Here is a 19,505-nt window from a genome sequence, read left to right on the forward strand (position 1 = left end):
GGCGATAAATTAGCTCAAAATGGAGGCTCGGAGTTGCAGTCAGCTCCATGTTTTAGTATAGCGGAAATGGCGATGAGACCGATAACCTTCCTGCAGTGACGTTACGGACGTCAAGGTCATTCACTCAGACCGCTACCTATATAAATCACTTTTAATCGTAAAAATTACTATATTAGATTTATTCTTAACGCTTAAAACTATTCCTGTGCCATTCTTGAGGTCTCAAGGCATTTATAAACAAAAAGTGATGCCATGGCTCTGCGTATACGCTCGTGTTGGCCTTCGAGAGGCCGAGGGCGATAAATTTTTCGTCCCTTTCACTATAAATCAAAACCTGATCGGTTAATTCATCCGTCACTTCCTACATAAACATACACTGACATGGCCTTCTGTCCCGGCAATGAAGTCCTAACCAGCGAGTGAGCCAGCTCGAAACTCTTCTCAGCCTCGAAACAACAAACAAAAAAACCTCACTGGATAACTAACATTTTCAGGACAGTGACCCTTTCATTTCCGAAGCAAACTTAATAGAAAATGAGGCCGAATTAGATTAGAATAATTATAATGAAATTATGAAAGAAATAAAATATAACATTTGACATACTGATACGTTTGGGCCTTAAGGCCTAGACGGATCCCCACGGATTTATATATTAACAAGGGGTGTTTATTTACGCTGAACGGTTATTAAATGTAAGAAGGTATCATGTGTCAAAGAAATGGAGCTTTAGGATGTTTTAGTCGTCGGATTTACCTAACGTGACAACTGACGCTGCTCTCCCCTACATCCTCAATTACTCAAAAGCCACCGATCAACTTTTACCAGTTTTAAACACCAGGTGGCCTCACTGCTCAATGAAGCCAATAATATAACCCCCTTTTTTATTTCCCTTCAAAAATCAGACAGCTGCAGGCATAAAAGAAACCCTTTTTTATTTTAATACCATATATAATGCAACAATTGCATATCTTTGGCAAAAATAAACTTTATAAACATTTTATTAACAGAGGTTAGCTTACAAAACCAAAAGATGGAAGTCTGTCAGACAGACATGGCAGACAAATGCAAGCAAACTGATTGGCAGCTCTGAATTAGTGGAGCATCATAATAATAATAATAATAATAATAATAATAATAATAAAACAATTATCACTATGCTGTATCACACACAGAGAGATAGAGAGAGAGGTCAGATATTCAGAAGTCAATATTACTGTTTTGGGAGAAGCACATGGCTGCTTTATAAGGTTTAAAATCCAACAGTACAGCCCTGTCGCTCTCCTCTAAACCTCCTCTAGTAATACTTGCATCCTGTGTCATCACTATGTACAAATCGAGGGGAAATTGGCAGCCTTGGCAAAAAAGTGTGTTTGGGCAGCAACTTCACAATGGCAACAGTTAAAGTGATGCGATTAAACAGGGACGAGTTAAGAGATCACATCAGTGATTTGCTGAACAGCTTCACAGGTACCACAGGACGAGTGAGCTCGCACACAGAGAGGACACGTGACGTGTCCGAATAGATTAGACAGATTACTAGCACCATGGTTCGACAGGCTCTGTTGTTAGTTAGTTGCTCGAGGTGCAATCGCTCCCGATTAGAGCTTAATTTATCCATCACTAGAGAGATGAGTGGTATTTCGATTATTTCGGCAGTTAAACTTGAACTCGACCTGAAGCAAGAACCAAAAAAAAAAACGATGAGGGTTGCAAAGACGGCCGTGATACCCCTGACAGTTTCATGGAAACATAAGCCAAAGTGTGAGTTTCGAAAGAGTCTGAAAAGTCCAGTGCTTGCGCCAAACCCGGTCCTGCTAGTAGCAGGCTCTGAGGAGATCAGCTTCCTGTTTCATCAGTTTAGCTTCCTGTAGGTCCGTTCCCATGACTTCCTCATTTACAGAGCTGCAGAAAGGCAAGTGTTTTTTCCTTTCTTTCTTCCCACAGCCACTTTTCTTCCAGAGTCCACATTGTCTCCAGTTTCCTCTTGAGCCAGAGCAACTCTATCGAGGTCATCTGTGCAGCAGAGTGCTACATCCAAGCTCGAAGCGCAAACCCCATGCATGCATACATACAGCTCCTACTAATGTCCACTGAGAAGTTTTTTTTTTTTTTTTTAAACCCTGCCCCTCGGACTTCTCTCAGCGCTCATATCACATCAGCTCGAAGTTGAGACATGGATAATAACGATGCTTACAGAAACGGGCTGCTGAAGAGAGAGAAAAAAAAGTTCTTGGTTAAATCCACCTCACCGCATTGTGTCCTATACTTGTTTAAATGCTGAAGTGACACACGTGTAAACGCATGTGGGAATTAATTCTGGATACGTAATGGCACGGGACTACACTTACTACAGAGATAATCGATCGTCAGATAAATACTGAAGTGAACGCAAAGAACCACAGCTCTGTTTTCATGCTGTTCTCTCCACTACAATGATACTGCTCAGGGAGGTTGGGGTTAGGGCACTGATCCAAACAGGATGAAGAGGAAAGTCACATGGGTTTGACATCATAGCTACGAGTGCACGGGGCTCCAGGGGACACGTCATCTCGACCAGACGAAATACAAAAAACAGCAGTACAAAAATAAAATAACTACAAGTATTTAGGTCAACTAATTATTGCATTTATCTTTGTATCATATTTCTGAACTGAAGTCTTATGATCCAAAATCAATGGCACTTTTATATATAATTTTTTTTTTTTTAATTTTCCCTTATCTAACTTTTCGTCTTTACGCTGAAGCCCAAGCCACTTGTGAAAGTCATGCATTCATTCTCAAGATATATACATTTGTGTGTTTTTTGTTTTGTTTTTTAAAGAGGTGGAAGCATGCAAATCTCCTCTGAGTTTTTTTTCCCCCGCCCCTCCTCAAAGTTCTCTTTTTTTTTTTTTTTCTCCCCTCAAACTGTTTTAGTTGTGAAATGTAAGTTGGTGGATAATTAGATTTTGTTTGCTTGTTTTTTCCTCCTGCTAATCTTTTCTGTACAACAAAAGAAATCTTCAGTATGGCTTTTCTCTCCTGTGTTTGTGTTAGTATTGCCTGTTGGATGAGATGATTGGAATATTTTGAGAAAACAAAGGATTAATTCCAAACAAATTAACTTCAACCAGAGGAGAGAGGCCGGGACAGGCCACAGGAACGAGTCACATAGTGAGGGGTGTAAAGGGAAATAAAAGGTGAGTTGGCTAAGAAGCCCGACTTCATTTCCTGTCCAGCTTCCTGCTCTTGCGTCTTGAGGCACCGAGGCTGGTGCGAATGCCTGCTAGGTGCAGGAGCGAGCCAGCTGCCTCTTTCAACTCATCATCCACCTCAGGCTTGGGATCGTGTCTGGCCCTCTTTAATGGAGGGTGGCTACCATTTGCCCAGCCTGATCTCTCTTGTTGCCCGTGTGGGGCGACACTGGAACCCGTCGTTTGCCGAAGAGAGGGAGGTACGGGGACACTGCTGTAGTTGTGGTCTTGTTTGGGATCCCGGCTTACCACCACCAGATCCCTCCGGGAAAGATCAATCGGACCCTCTTGCTCATCTGAGACAGAAAGATGATCAGAGCAATTTGTGAAGATCTAATCCGAGCCTCGACAAAGAGATAATGAATACGTGGGCCATTCTAGAATCCGGGGTACATTTATTTCGCGTCTCTAAATGAGATAAACCTTTTGTTATTTTCCACAAAAGAACTCTTTATTGAATCAGTTTTGAACAGTATTGCATATGACGACAAACTTTCACCAACGGCGATGCTCGACGTGCATTTTAGACCCAATTTATCCATCAAACATTAACTAAATAACTCCCACATTATTGGCTGCCTTCAGTCTAACAAATGTTTTTGGGGGGCTTATTCTATTAACTGTTATAAAATCAGCTGCACAGAAAGTCTATTTTCTGTATTATGTGACATTTCAGTCATAAAAAAATACATTTTTTTAAATCTGTCCCAATGTTCTTGTCAACTGTGCTATAAAACCGCATAAAATCCACAAAGACTTTTAATAATGCGCACGATCCCTGCACCAAGAGAGGTCACTTCCTCTGGCGGGGAGGAAACTTCAGAAAGGCAGTGAGGTATGTTTCTTCTCTCGTTAATTTAACCACAATTTTGAGGATACACCAAGAGTAGATTAAATCTGTTATGGTGATATCGGAGTGAATCTCACTCATTTTAAAAAAACAAAAAAAACCCGATATGATTAAAAATCCATAAAATGCTGTTTTTAATACATGCCACGTGGTAGCTAGTTAGTCTGAGGTTAGCGTGTGGAGTTCAGACTAGGGATCGCGAAAACTAAAAAAAATCTTGACCGACCACCGAGCCTCATTAGCCAGTTAACCGGCGCGCCTTTTGGCAGATGCCGCCTTTTTCACAGCTGAATCGTGCAGATCTGATTTTTTTTTTTTTTTTTGGGGGGGGGGGGGCGTTGGAGTGTCTGAATAATTTCATCAGAGTAAATTCTGTATTTAATTTTAATACAGAATTTACTCTGATGAAATTATTCAGACACTCCAACGCCCCCCCTTAAAAAAAAAAAAAAAAAATCGGATCTGCACGATTCAGCCGTGAAAAAGTCGGCATCTGCGCCTTTAGTTTGCGTGGAGAGATATGATCTGCAATAACATGCATTGTTGGCTACAGACTGAAACATACTTTCAGAATGCACTGGCCAAGGCAGGACTAAACTCCATGTGCCTTCTAATAATAATTAAAAAAAAAAAAAAAGAATAGTAATTTGTAAGCTAAAAAGCCTGTGTCTACACTTTTCTTTCGCCGAGTGGCAGCTGTGTTCAACTGGGGCGGGACATGACTGAATGGGTGTTTCTGATTTGTCAGCTGTCGTCCTTACACCGCATGGCATGCCCCAAGCGTTTACAACACAGAATTCCAGGTTCTCCGCTCCAAAATCGGCAGCTTCAAAACGATTGATTTTTTTTTTAACCGACAACCAAAAAAAAAAATTAACCAGTTGACGTTGATTCGGTCAACCACCGGTCAAACGGTCATCGGTTAACATCCCTAGTTCAGACACAAAATGGTGGAAAGCGTCGACTCTGTTGTCGTCGCCAATTCCGTCAATGGATTTAAGCCGGTTTAATGATAACGGAGCTGACGATGACTAACAGAGTTAAGGCTTGAACTGTACCCGCGGTTATAGAATGGGCCGCGTATGTCTAGACAAAACAACAGATGTAGATGTACAAAAGTAGAGGAGAGAAAATGACAGAAAGATGGATGACATCTGTATAATGGCGCTCTCTTACATGGGTCAATGTTCTGCTCTGAGGCAGACTTTAACAGCATCATGGCAGTGGCAGCATCAAAATCACTTTCTGAAACGAGAAAAAAAAAAGAAAAGAAAAAAAATCGAATGGACACAGGTTGGACTGTCAGTGCACCAGTCTTGGTTTGTGTGTGTGTGTGTGTGTGTGTGTGTGTATATATATGAATGAGCCACTTTCAGCCAGAGCGATCCTTCATTACAAAAGCACCAGTGCCTTGGTTGTCAAGGTTACAAAATACAGGCAAGAGATGGCATTTGCACTCGGTGTGGCCCAGCAGAGGATGAGCAGAACAAAAGGAGCTGAGATGAGTGATCTGCTTAAAGGTGTAATGATAGATCTGCTAAATGGTATATGAAGGATATGACCCACTTAAAGTCCTTCAGAAGAGGACGGATGCTTGGAGGCACTGCAGTTAAGTCCACTTACCCTTTAGAGAGTAGCCTTGCTCCAAGGAGAACAGGTGACAAGGAGGAGATGAGGCACTGCGGAGAACAGAGACACATTTATTACACACGGTACTGGCACTGTGGCTTCAGGGCTGGACAAAATGGACAAAAATAGCATACGGTCATTACATTGCTAAACATATACCTTGTAATATTTCTGTCTCGCAGCATTTTTGGATGTTGGGGTCTGTTTCTGTCCAACCTAACAATCAGTGCTGAACCAACTCAACCTTGAACAAACCTGGCTTTATACAGTCACATGTCTTGTGAAACAAAAACACACAATCTTCAATACGACGACAACAGATTGGTTTAAAACGAGGATGCACTGCATGCTTGGCAGAGCACTTTAAAACACTACTAATACATGAACAGCTGCCAGCTTCGTTTGGGTTTTTTTTATTTTATATTGAATTAAACAGCCATTTAAAAAGAACATTTCCAAGCCAAATTCATTTTATTCTATCCGCATTCACTGGATATGAGCAATCGCGTGCTCTAATTGGCTACTCTACTACTTAGCTATCAGCTCATATACCATGAGTAGAGAAAAACAAAATGGCGGCGTGTGTTGCTGAACCAGCCAAGGATGAAATAAAAACTTTACTTGAAAACAAAACCCCCCCCAAAAAAACACAGAATGAAAAGCATTTGATGGTAAGAACATATCTTTTTTTTTTCAAAAATTATTATTATTATTATTATTATTATTATTGCATTTTTCACAAATTGCTCCCGTCATTTCACCGGTTTGTTTAGATTCTAAGCGGGAATTATTTTGTCGGACGTTTTGTATAAAATTTATCGAACTTGCGAAAAATAAAAATGCTCCGTTTATCAAAATCCAGTGAATGCGGATAGAATAAAACGGTTACTCCACTCAATCTCGTCGTACTTAAGGCCAATTTATGCTGACAACCCAGTCCTCGCAGATGGCGCCGCAGATAGCGTCTGCATAGCCCCCCCACCTTCGCAGACGCTCTGCGCGCACCTCCCAAAAATTGTGACCACCGCAGAAGCCTCGCAGACAGCGTCGCAGACAAGAGGGCTCCGATTGGTCCACTCTACATCCGCTGTACACGCACTTCCGCTTCCCTACTTTCCCGGTTTGGTTTGTTTTCACGACCGGCATTTTTAAAAACACGAGCGAAGATGGAGCAGCACGAAGAGCGGTTGATCGAGGAAGTGAGGAAGTACGGACATCTATACGACTCCAGTTCTAGTCATTATAAGTAACCGGAGGATAAACACTCCACTAACCACACCCACCAACTACTCCTAGCGATTTCGTGACTTCGCGCCCCCTTGCGTTGTGGCGGTGAATAACATCGCGCACGCCTATTACTCCCCGCTCAACGATAAATTACAACTGTCTGCGAAAAGCTATCTGCGAAAGCCTTGTCGCAAGAGCATGCAGAGGCCTTTACACTGTGTCCAAAATCGCTCACTCGTTCACTACTCCCTACTCACTATATAGTGAGCTCATTGGTAAAATGAAAAAAAAAAAAACGCTTTCGGACACTACTCCGTCACGCCGTTATTTACGTCATTACTGTCGCACAATTAAAACGTGCCAGATCAGTCGGCTGGTGGGTTTTCAAAATAATAAACACATGCATGTATTTTGTGATAAATCCATATTACACTGAGCGCATTTCCCGCATTAATCAATACAAAGTACCTGCGTCTTTCAGTTCTTTTAAATCAAGGCTGAATACTTTCTTTCTTCTTTGCCGCTGCCTTTTATTAAATCAAATTTGAGGCTTTTGATTAATTCCTCGCTCTGCGCTGTAACTTTTATTCTTGTATTTTATCTCTCTCATTCTAGTTTAGCTTATTTTCTATCCTCTTACTATTTTCAATTGTACTTGAACGTCCGTTTATAACGTGTTTCTTCCTCCGTCCGTTCCCCCAACACACTTTTTATTTTTCCAGCATGACCGCAATGCATGATGGGATATATTGCTTGGTTAGTGACCACTGGTTGTACACTACTTTTCATGATGCATCGTGGGATACTTCGAGTGCACTATATAGGGTGTAATAATTCTCACTATCCATTCGGACAGCGCTGCAAAATGGCGACCTCACTATATATAGTCCACTATATAGTGAGTAGTGAGTGATTTCAGACACAGCGCTGGCTTATGGCCTACTCGGCGCTACATGCCTACTCGGCTGTCAGCTCAGGTACGACTTGATTTCGTGAAATAACTTAAATATAGACGGTGAAACAGAAATTACGACGTATTAGGCCTTCCCCTTGAGTTCTTTTGGATGGTTAACGGTTTAAGATTTCTACTCGGAAACTTAAGTGGTTCTGTTGTATGGTTCTTCTAGCCTGGGAAATCCCATGCTGCTTTGCACAATCGTTCCGATCTGAAAAGACAGCATGGAAACTATGGTCTAAAGCCTTGCCTGAGTTAGGGAGCCAATCAGAGAGTGGGGAGGGGTGGAAAGACGGTGACGCGTACTACTCGACAAACAGAAGCTTGTAGTTTATTTGGGACTGTTTACGGATCACATTTAACATGGCGGCGAGCGATACGAACCAAACTTTCGATCAAGCTTTAGACACTGTTCTGAATAGTTTAGAGCGAAAGTTTGTTTTAAAAAAAGAACAGCGTTTGGCGTTACAGTCTTTCTTTGCCTCTTCGTCGCTCTAACTACGTCACCGGGTACAACTGCCATGATTGGTCATGGGCTACGTATACGCCAAATGATAGACATTCGCAACGTCCAATAAACGGCCGTTGACAATCGTAAACCACACCTCCCCTATGAGAAATTCAATAGGCGGATTCCAGACCATATTTCACTTGTGATATGGTCTGGTGTTAACCAGCCTATGGTTCTTCATGGGTTCTCACAAAAGGGAAAAATTCCTCATGGTTTAACAAGTTGCCTGGATTCGCTTTACTAAAAGTATTTTAACGAGAATTATTTAAATAATGACTTTTTTTTTTAATTAAAATGATTAAGTAATTTAAAACCTTTATTTCAGAAGTGATTTAATAATTTAAAAACAAACCTTATAAACCGTGGTTTGTCAACAGGACCATCAGGGTTTGTTCGTTTCGAAATCTAGTATTACAACTATTAAGAAAGGATATATTTTTGTAGGTCGATAATAAATCCAAGGAAAATATGGTGGAAATTCGGGCCGCTGGTTTGGTTCATCACAAACGGACGACTGGATAAATGAACGGCTCAAACCGATGCCTACTAAGCCCTGATTTTAAAGCGTACTGCTGAAGACGGTCACCTGGGAGGAGAGGCAGGTGGCGTGCAGAAAGCCTGGGCGCTTGGGAAGTGCTGTTTCTTCAGGGCTTGCATCAGCGTGGGCCGGAACTCAGGGTGAACACACCACAGAGAGCCTTTCCCATTGGCCTGAATTAAAGAGAGGGAAGGAGCAGAATGCCAAGAAATGAGCATGACTATAGCAAGCTGTTTTCAGGAAGCACTACAAATACACTCCTTTATGTGCTTACTCATAACCACACACACACACACACACACACACACACACACAGCACCACATTATGCAATACAGGGCTAAACCTATTGTCTGTGTTGCACTCAGTCATACATAATAGCCCATTTCTGCAAAAGCCCCAGAAGCTTCCTCAGGCAACATGGTGAAGCAGCTCACAACTATACCGTGTTGTTTGTGTGCGCATGTTTGCTTGTTTGTCTACATATGCATGCGTGCGTGTCTGTGCTGGCTTGTGTACATAAAACTGGACTCATCACCTCTTTGTCTGAGGTGTGGCCCTGCAGGGTTAATATGACCTTGACTCAAATCATCAGCCGGGCTCATAAACAGGAAAGAGGAAACATCGCCATGGCAACAGACACCAGGCTGCGCCACGTGAAACCCACAGATTCACTCAGACACACACACATTAACGTAACACATCACATCATCAAGCCATCTCGCTTTCTGCAGGTCGCGCTCAAAAGAAATGGAAGCTCGACTGTAAACCTGCGCCATCGGAAGAAACACGTAGCCTGCTCTCGAACATTTTTTAATTCATTAAAAAAAAAAAAAAACACCCTCTTCTCTTTAAGCCTTGTTATAAATCTGATGATCAGTGACTTTCACAAGTCACCTAGACCCTGTTTACATATACAGCTTGTCCAAACGCATGTACGCTTGTAGACACACGTGTCCGGGTAGTCCGTTTGAAGTGTATTTGCCGCATCAGGTAAAATATGAAAATAAGCGTGACGGCTAACTTCCTGTGCCTTCGCTGTTCTTTGCAAAAAAAAAAAAAACATTTCAAATTAAACGGTCACGTTATTTTTCTAACGTTCAACTGGCAAAGTTTAACATGGCATGGAAGTCATGGACCGTGTGCATTTCAAGGACGCACACGAGGCGTTCTGGAACAGGAAAATAACAAACGACTGTGTGATGAGGTCTGACACCAAGTCGAGTTCCTGTTCCTACCTGAAGTTGAATATTTTCCATAACAGCGCAACAACAAAGTGTATGATTGTTCCTATACCACGGTAAAATGCCAACAGTGACCAATTTGTATTAATTACTGAATCATATCCTTTTTATCTGTTTATAGTCACGTTGTGGAACATTTGCGAAACAAGCTAGTTCCTGTCATCATGTATTGCTGTGTTCACACTTATACCGGTACGAAAGTGGTATAACTGTATCGATACAAAGTATACCGGCACAGTTTAGTGCATCTGTCCACACTAGCGAGAAATGTTTGCGGTTTTCTTTCACGGTAGTTGAAATGTGCGTGCGCCAGTGGCGTAGGCACATAAGGGCAACAGTGGGCCGGTGCCACTATGATTGACGGCTGGCCCACCCTATCGGAGGTGTCCAACTTGATCGACAGCTGGCTCGCCCACCATAGAGGAGGTGTTTTTAACGTGAAATTCAATGAACAGCAGGATAACAATAATGTAACACGAAACAAAACACTTTGAATTAAGTATAATGTTACAACTATTTACAGAAATTATATTTTTGTCAGTGTTTTTTTTTCTCTATAATCATTTTGATTGGCTAATGCCCGCGTTTTTGATAAGCGGCAAGAAGCAAACATCCGTTGCTATGCCAAAAAACGGAAGTCATCGCTGGTTGTATTATAAATTGGGTAACTAACTATTCATTATTACTATTTTATTCATTTATTCTACTGCATTAAATTTAGACTTCAAATGGCCATGTTTTAAAAATTCTGTTGTTCTTTTTGTGAAAAATATATTTGTTCTTGCTTACAAAACAATAGCGAATAAAGACCCGTTGTCTATAATGTAGGGTTTTTTTTTGTTTTTGTTTTTTTTTAAAGTAAGCAAAATAGGGGGGTGAAAGGGTAGGGTTGTCAACTGTCCCTTACAATACGGAATCGTCCTGTATTTCAAAACAAAAGATCTGACCTGCTCTGAGCTGAAACTTGACACAATTCTTAATCTTGCCATTAATCAGAGGGCTGTGAATCAGATGGGATTTGCTAATATATTCACCCTAAAATTGGTTAGAATGCAGGAAATTGCATCTAAGAAATACAATTTTTTTCTGGGGGAGGACCCCCAGACCCCCCGCTTACAATGGGGTCCACTCTATTTCATAGAAGTCCACAGTATTACAAATTTCTGCCTACGCCCCTGGCGTGCGCGAAATGTTTCCGTGGTTACCGAGTAACTTCCTTCCGAGAATATGGCGGATGAAACAACGTGTGTGTGCTTTTTGTTGTCAGTGTACAGTCTGTATTTCTGGTGCTCATTTATTCAGTCGAATCATATAAAACGCGCGAGGCAGTTGAGAAAGAAACAAAGAAAACGAATCGCCGTTCTTCACTATTTTATTCAGCAAAGACATCGATTGAGGTGTGTGACTTTGCGCATTATATTTGTATCGATACAGAACTGCTTCATCTGTCCACACTACAGCGAAGCGCTACAGTACCAATACGAAATCCATACATTTGTGGGTTTCGTACCGATACAGTACCGGTATAGTTGCTAGTGTGGACAGGTGTTGCGCTACAAAAGTAGTTTCATATCGGTACAAAATCCCTAGTGTGGACAGGGTATAAGTTGGAACATGTTTTGTTCATCGCACTTGAAATACATAAGGCAAAAAAAAAAAAAAAGCAGTTTGTCATGTTACCAAGAAACCACAAACTTGTTAAAGTTTCTGTTTTGATTCAGCATTAAAGTGCCATTCCACCATTGGATGTATTCTTTGGCATAAAATACAATATATTTTGACAACATATATAAATGGTATCACTAGATAGAGAAATCTTTTAGCTTCAAAATGATATATCAAACATAATTTTTTGACAACGACAAGTATATTAATTTTGCGACCAAAGTCACCTACCCTTTTAATTTCCGCACGTGATGTCATAGGCAGGTTCCCTTTCTTGTGTACCACGTGACGTGTGACGTGGCACATATTATCAGCAATGGCGGATAGAACGCGATAAAATAATACCAATAAATCTAGCTAATACCAATAAATCTAGCTAACTGAAAGATTAACTCAAAATTTTTCGCAATTTTTTTGGCCCCCATATACGAGGAGAAATGACTCTCTCACTTTGGGGGTTTCCTGGTCTAAAAATAGACCGACACGTGGTACACAAGAAGGGGAACCTGCCGATGACATCACGTTTCACTACCGCGCGGAAATTAAAAGGGTAGGTGACTTTGGTCGCAAAATGAATATACTTGTCGTTGTCAAAAAATTATGTTTGATATATCATTTTGAAGCTAAAAGATTTCTCTGTCTAGTCATCTCATCTCATTATCTGTAGCCGCTTTATCCTGTTCTACAGGGTCGCAGGCAAGCTGGAGCCTATCCCAGCTGACTACGGGCGAAAGGCGGGGTACACCCTGGACAAGTCGCCAGGTCACCACAGGGCTGACACATAGACACAGACAACCATTCACACTCACATTCACACCTACGCTCAATTTAGAGTCACCAGTTAACCTAACCTGCATGTCTTTGGACTGTGGGGGAAACCGGAGCACCCGGAGGAAACCCACGCGGACACGGGGAGAACATGCAAACTCCACACAGAAAGGCCCTCGCCGGCCCCGGGGCTCGAACCCAGGACCTTCTTGCTGTGAGGCGACAGCGCTAACCACTACACCACCATGCCGCCCCTGTCTAGTCATGTTGTCATCAAATATATTGTATTTTATGCCAAAGAATACATCCAATGGTGGAATGGCACTTTAAGTTACAGCTTTACCTGTACTGTCACAAAGCACAGACACTGGAGACTCCTTCCAAAAACGTCAAATAAACATCTCTTCATAGAAAAGTTCGACATAATCATTAGACACATTTTTTTTTTTAATCCGGTTATGCGAAACGTCCGTCAAACAAGTCCACGCGGCGGTTATTAAGAAAGAAACTATAATGTGTACGTTAATATAACCATCGCAGTTGGAACTACGGTCTGAGCTGCTGACGTATTATGTACTGTATCGACAGTGAATGTGGTTAACCCACTGTGGCTCAGGTGAGACGAGTATTTTTTTCCAACGCCTGTTAAAAATATACTGTTCCTCTCACTTCCTGATGTGGTTTGAGTGACCAGACTTAAATCTGTGTTGACACGTCTTCAGTACGACCTTTATAATCCTGATACTCAAGACTATTATGTATTCTATCCACATTCACTGGATATGAGCAATCGTGCGCTCTGATTAGCTACTCTACTACTAGGATATCAGCTCATATACTGTGAGTAGAGAAAAACAAAATGGCGGAGCGTGTTGCTGAACCAACCGAGGATGAAATAAAAACTACTTGAAAACAAAACCCCAAAAAATACAAAAAGCAATAAAAGTATTTAATGGTAAGAACATTTTTTTGTTTTTTTTCCCCCCCCAAGAATTATTACTGGAGCATTTTTCACAAATTGCTCCTGTCATTTCACCGGTTTATTTACATTCTAAGCAGAAATTATTTTGTCGGACATTTTGTATAAAGTTTTCATTTATCGAATTTGCACACACATACAAAAAAAAAAAGCTCCATTTCGCAAAATCCAGTGAATGTACACTACCGTTCAAAAGTTTGGGGTCACCCAGACAATTTTGTGTTTTCCATGAAAAGTCACCCTTTTATTTACCACCATAAGTTGTAAAATGAATAGAAAATATAGTCAAGACATTTTTCTGGCCATTTTGAGCATTTAATCGACCCCACAAACGTGATGCTCCAGAAACTCAGGCCAAGTTTACATTAGACCGTATCTGTCTCGTTTTCTTCGCGGATGCACTGTCCGTTTACATTAAAACACCTGGAAACGCCGGGAAACGGGAATCCGCCAGCGTCCACATATTCAATCCAGATCATGTCTGGTCCGGTGCTGTGTAAACATTGAGAATACGCGGATACGCTGTGCTGAGCTCTAGCTGGCGTCTCATTGGACAACGTCACTGTGACATCCACCTTCCTGATTCGCTGGCGTTGGTCATGTGACGCGACTGCTGAAAAACGGCGCGGACTTCCGCCTTGTATCACCTTTCATTAAAGAGTATAAAAGTATGAAAATACTGCAAATACTGATGCAAATACTGCCCATTGTGTAGTTATGATTGTCTTTAGGCTTGCCATCCTTCCACTTGCAAGTGGTAAGTGACGCGCATGCCCGACATGCACTGAGATCACACACACAGCGGCTCAGTCCCGAATCACTGCTTGTGCGCTTCACTCGCGCGCTCTGTGAGCTGCGCAGGGCCGGAGTGCGCACCCTCCAGAGGGCACTCGCTGTTCAGGGCGGAGTGATTTGGAGCACAGGATGCCTGCGGAGCCGAGCGTATCCGTGTATTGGCGTTGCTGTGTGCACGCGAATCGTGTATTGGCGTTGCTATGTGCACGTGAATCGTGTATTGGTGTTGCTGTGTGCACGCTAATCATTTTAAAAATGTTAATCTGATGATCCGCTGATACGGTCTAATGTAAACCCCACCTCAATCTGCTCAAAGGAAGGTCAGTTTTATAGCTTCTCTAAAGAGCTAAACTGTTTTCAGCTGTGCTAACATGATTGTACAAGGGTTTTCTAATCCTCCATTAGCAATACAATAATTTTGTAAAAGCAAATACAATATATTTTATGACAACATGACTAGACAGAGAAATCGTTTAGCTTCAAAATGATATATCAAACATAATTTTTTGACAACGACAAGTATATTCATTTTGCGACCAAAGTCACCTACCCTTTTAATTTCCGCGCGGTAGTGAAACGTGATGTCATCGGCAGGTTCCCCTTCTTGTGTACCACGTGTCGGTCTATTTTTAGACCAGGAAACCCCCAAAGTGAGAGAGTCATTTCTCCTCGTATATGGGGGCCAAAAAAATTGCGAAAAATTTTGAGTTAATCTTTCAGTTAGCTAGATTTATTGGTATTATTTTTATCGCGTTCTATCCGCCATTGCTGATAATATGTGCCACGTCACACGTCACGTGGTACACAAGAAGGGGAACCTGCCGATGACATCACGCGCGGAAATTAAAAGGGTAGGTGACTTTGGTCGCAAAATTAATATACTTGTCGTTGTCAAAAAATTATGTTTGATATATCATTTTGAAGCTAAAAGATTTCTCTATCTAGTGATACCATTTATATATGTTGTCAAAATATCTTGTATTTTATGCCAAAGAATACATCCAATGGTGGAATGGCACTTTAAAGTGATCTTCATTGAAAAGAACAGTGCTTTTCTTTCAAAAATAAGGAAAATTCAAAAAGTGACCCCAAACTTTTGAACGGTAGTGTACATATAATAAAACAGTTATTCCACTCAATCTCGTCGTTCACGGCTTATAGCCGACTCACTGCTACGTGCTTCGTCGGCTATCAGCTCATGTACGGCTCGATTTTATAGAATAACTTGTATTACAACACACGCACGACGGTGCAAAAGTCTTTGGCACCCTATTTCCCCCCCACACACAAACTTTGTTATAAATTTCTATTTTATGACTTCTACATTATCGAGTTGGCGTTTTCCAGCGCAAAATTAAATGTCACAGGAAAAAAAAAAAAATTTTCGTACCTGAGCAGCATATTCCATAAGAGAGCACTTTTCAGATTAAAAAAGAAAACAGAATGAAGGCTGCTGGGTTTTGGTGCAAAATGAAGAAGCGAGTGTGACAGTCAAAGTGTCCAGAAGAACTGGGGCTGGTTCTGGAAGATGCTCAGTAAAACCTACAGCTCATTTCCTTATAAAACTGCACTCGCTGTACCTGAGACTACCTTTTTTTTTTTTTATAGCAAAGGATTGTCCTGCACCAAATATTGACTTTATTTCATTTATTATGGCTTACTGCTTACTCATCTCATCTCATTATCTCTAGCCGCTTTATCCTGTTCTACAGGGTCGCAGGCAAGCTGGAGCCTATCCCAGCTGACTACGGGCGAAAGGCGGGGTACACCCTGGACAAGTCGCCAGGTCATCACAGGGCTGACACATAGACACATGCCCCTTTTCCACCAAAGCAGTTCCAGGGCTGGTTCGGGGCCAGGGCTTAGTTTGGAACCGGGTTTTCTGTTTCCACTGACAAAGAACTGGCTCTGGGGCCAGAAAAACCGGTTCCAGGCTAGCACCAACTCTCTGCTGGGCCAGAGGAAAGAACCGCTTACGTCAGCGGGGGGGGGGGGGGGGGGGGGGGGGGGGGCGGAGTTGTTAAGACCAACAACAATAACAAGACCGCGAAAGATCGCCATTTTTAAGCAACGAGAAGCCGCAGCTGTACAAACGCAAAGTCATCCATTATTATTATTGTTGTTGTTGCTGCTGCTGCTTCTTCCATGTTGTTTTTAACTTCGATATTCGCGCCAAGGTTTATGCAAACGTAGCGACGTAACTGACATATACAGCGACGTAATGATGTGGCTTCTGTTAGCACCACGAGCTATGGAAAAGCAAACTGGTTCTCAGCTGGCTCGCAAATTGAACGAGTTGTGAACCAGCACCAGCACTGGCCCCGAACCAGCCCTGGAACTGATTTGGTGGAAAAGGGGTATCAGACAACCATTCACACTCACATTCACACCTACGGTCAATTTAGAGTCACCAGTTAACCTAACCTGCCATGTCTTTGGACTGTGGGGGAAACCGGAGCACCCGGAGGAAACCCACGTGGACACGGAAAGAACATGCAAATTCCACACAGAAAGGCCCTCGCCGGCCCCGGGGCTCGAACCCGGACCTTCTTGCTGTGAGGCGACAGCGCTAACCACTACACCACCATGCCGCCCCTTACTGCTTACTGTTTATAGTATTTTTTTAACTTTGGTCTACAGCATTTCTTTACATGTGCCTCAGACTTTTTGCACAGTACTTAATATATATATATATATATATATATATACACACACACACACACACACACACACATATACACACACACACACACACACACAGTTGTTTGATCGAAAAACCTGTCGCAGCTAAATCTCTACCCGTCTCTGAAACAGCAGCGTTTAGATGGTCTTACCTTCCCCAAGCCGCGCTCACCTTGCGGAAACACTTGTTCAGAGACAGGTTGTGCCGCACCGAGTTCTTCCAGCCAGTGGGAGCGCTGGAGAAGTACGGGAAGTGTTCCAGGATCCAGCCGTAGATGTCCTTTACAGGAAGAGATTTACTGGGAGACTGTTCAATAGCCATGTAGATCAGAAGGGAGAAGGAAAAAGGAGGTTTGGATTTGAGGGGATCCCGTTCACTGCCTGGACTCCCAGATGAGACCGAAGAAGAGGAGGACGAGGACAGACTGTGTCCACGTGGCGAGCCCATACTGCCCTCGATGTCGAGCAAAGGCCCGTTGCAAGACTGCGCATCTCCCAGGGTGAAGTTCTGCAGTAGGTTCTCGTGGAGCCAGTTCAGATTGGTCAACTCGTCGTCCTCGGACTCAAGCCCAGACCTGCTCACGGCCCCGGATGGACCGATCCTGTCCAGACTAGTGGCGAGAGGGCTGGAAGCACTTTCTGCTTCTGGGAGAGTTCCTGCTCCGCACATACCCTGAGATCCTGGAGATTCGGCTTTCTTATCTGGAGACATCCCGATTATCGGACCCATCAAACTCGGAGGGTCTACGGAGAGAAGAGAAAAGAAGACAGAAAGGGACGTTTGTTATTAAGATTCACTTTTACAGACTGAAGGACCTAAAGCCCGATAACAGGTCTGTTATGGTTTCTATATAATTGTATGCTTCGTTGAATAATCTACAATCCCTGTTTTCGTGTAGATTTGATGAATAAATCACACCATGCTTACATGCATTGCAGCTATTAACAGTTCTCTAAATAATCCACTTATTTTGTCACGATCGTGTCATAACAGAACACTAGAACCTTAAAGCGCATATCACGGGTAAATTCAGGAGCAAGATCAATGTAATTCTCCTATTTTATATTAAACTTCGGTCAAATATCTGTCGCATTTTGCGCAATTTTTTTTACCTTGCGCAATACCAGAAAAATTCAGTTGAAATCAAGCCATTTGATGCGAATTGGTCCGCCTCGGAAAAAAACTTGGCGTTTGGATTTCCCGGCAAACATTGATTTTCGTGACGTCGCGTGCGGGACGCCTCCCTCTGAATCCTACGTCAGCGCTGGTTTGTTTATGAGAAAACGACCTGGTGGTTTCTGCAAATTTCTTCAACGTTATCGCGTAATTATTAAAATGGTTAACAGATGTATCGTAGGATGGTGTAGCAACACCAATCTTGATGGGATTAGTACTCATCGTTTTCCAAAAGACCGGACAATGAGAGAGAAACGGGAGCGCTTGGTCTACACAGGCTGTGCACTGAAACCGTGCAAAGCTCGCGCAGCCTGCTGGCGCTTCCGCAGGTAACGTCACGAATCTGGCTCCAGACTCCCTTGGGATTTTTCCAGACGCGTTTTATTTTATTTTTTTTGCTGTAGACAGATGGCCTTGTGGAAAATTACCCTTCTGGATGAGTGTGTAAAGGGACATACTTTCATATAAAAAAAATAAAAAAAACACGAAATTGGTCCAGGATATGCACTTTAATTGTACCTAACATTCTCTATTCTTCTCCTTCCACATAGCCTACTATAGCTTCATAATCCAGACACAACTATAACCACCACAGATCAGATGGCCGATCGTATCTGGAATTAGAGACAAGCCAAACTTTTAATAAAAGCTTGCAGTATTTTGCACTGCTGCATCACAAATCCGGTTACTAACCGTGTGGTGTTCTCACATGTTCTCTGCGTGTCTGTGTAAGGTTACCGGTTCCTTCCTACCCCCCAGAAACAAGCCGGTAGATGGACTCATGATGCTAAACTGTCCGTCGGTGTAAACGCGTATGCACGGAGTCTTGAGATGATCTGGCATCTCATACAAAGTGTATTCACAAAGATCTCCCGCGACAGCATGAAATAGTGACTGAAGATGAACGATGATAAAAATGGTGAATGTTCTTGCAGAGGCTGGCCAACGATGTGAGGAACCACATAGTGATTCGTCATGCACAACGTTAGTGTTTCATCTGAGTCATCGCAAGTTGTGAACACAGTACAAGTCATGCACAAGTCATCTACTGTACATAGTACCATACTGTACCAGTCAAAAGTTTGCGCACGGCTTTGAATTCAATGGTTTTTATTTATCTCATCTCATTCTCATTATCTCTAGCCGCTTTATCCTGTTCTACAGGGTCGCAGGCAAGCTGGAGCCTATCCCAGCTGACTACGGGCGAAAGGCGGGGTACACCCTGGACAAGTCGCCAGGTCATCACAGGGCTG

At 42.5% G+C, this 19,505-nt stretch overlaps 1 protein-coding gene across 1 annotated transcript in view; it reads right to left on the bottom strand.

The window, feature by feature from the left end:
- Positions 1–916: 916 nt before the first annotated feature.
- Positions 917–19,505, bottom strand: part of foxn2b (forkhead box N2b) — a 30,416-nt gene continuing 11,827 nt past the window's right edge. Inside the window, 6 exon segments of the mRNA XM_060940204.1 lie at positions 917–3,530; positions 5,261–5,329; positions 5,708–5,763; positions 8,993–9,117; positions 17,228–17,247; positions 17,250–17,819. Of these exon segments, the coding sequence (XP_060796187.1) occupies positions 3,205–3,530; positions 5,261–5,329; positions 5,708–5,763; positions 8,993–9,117; positions 17,228–17,247; positions 17,250–17,819 (1,166 nt within the window). The 3' untranslated portion in view covers positions 917–3,204.

This window comes from Neoarius graeffei, chromosome 14, assembly GCF_027579695.1.
Source record: "Neoarius graeffei isolate fNeoGra1 chromosome 14, fNeoGra1.pri, whole genome shotgun sequence".
Lineage (NCBI taxonomy): Eukaryota > Metazoa > Chordata > Actinopteri > Siluriformes > Ariidae > Neoarius > Neoarius graeffei.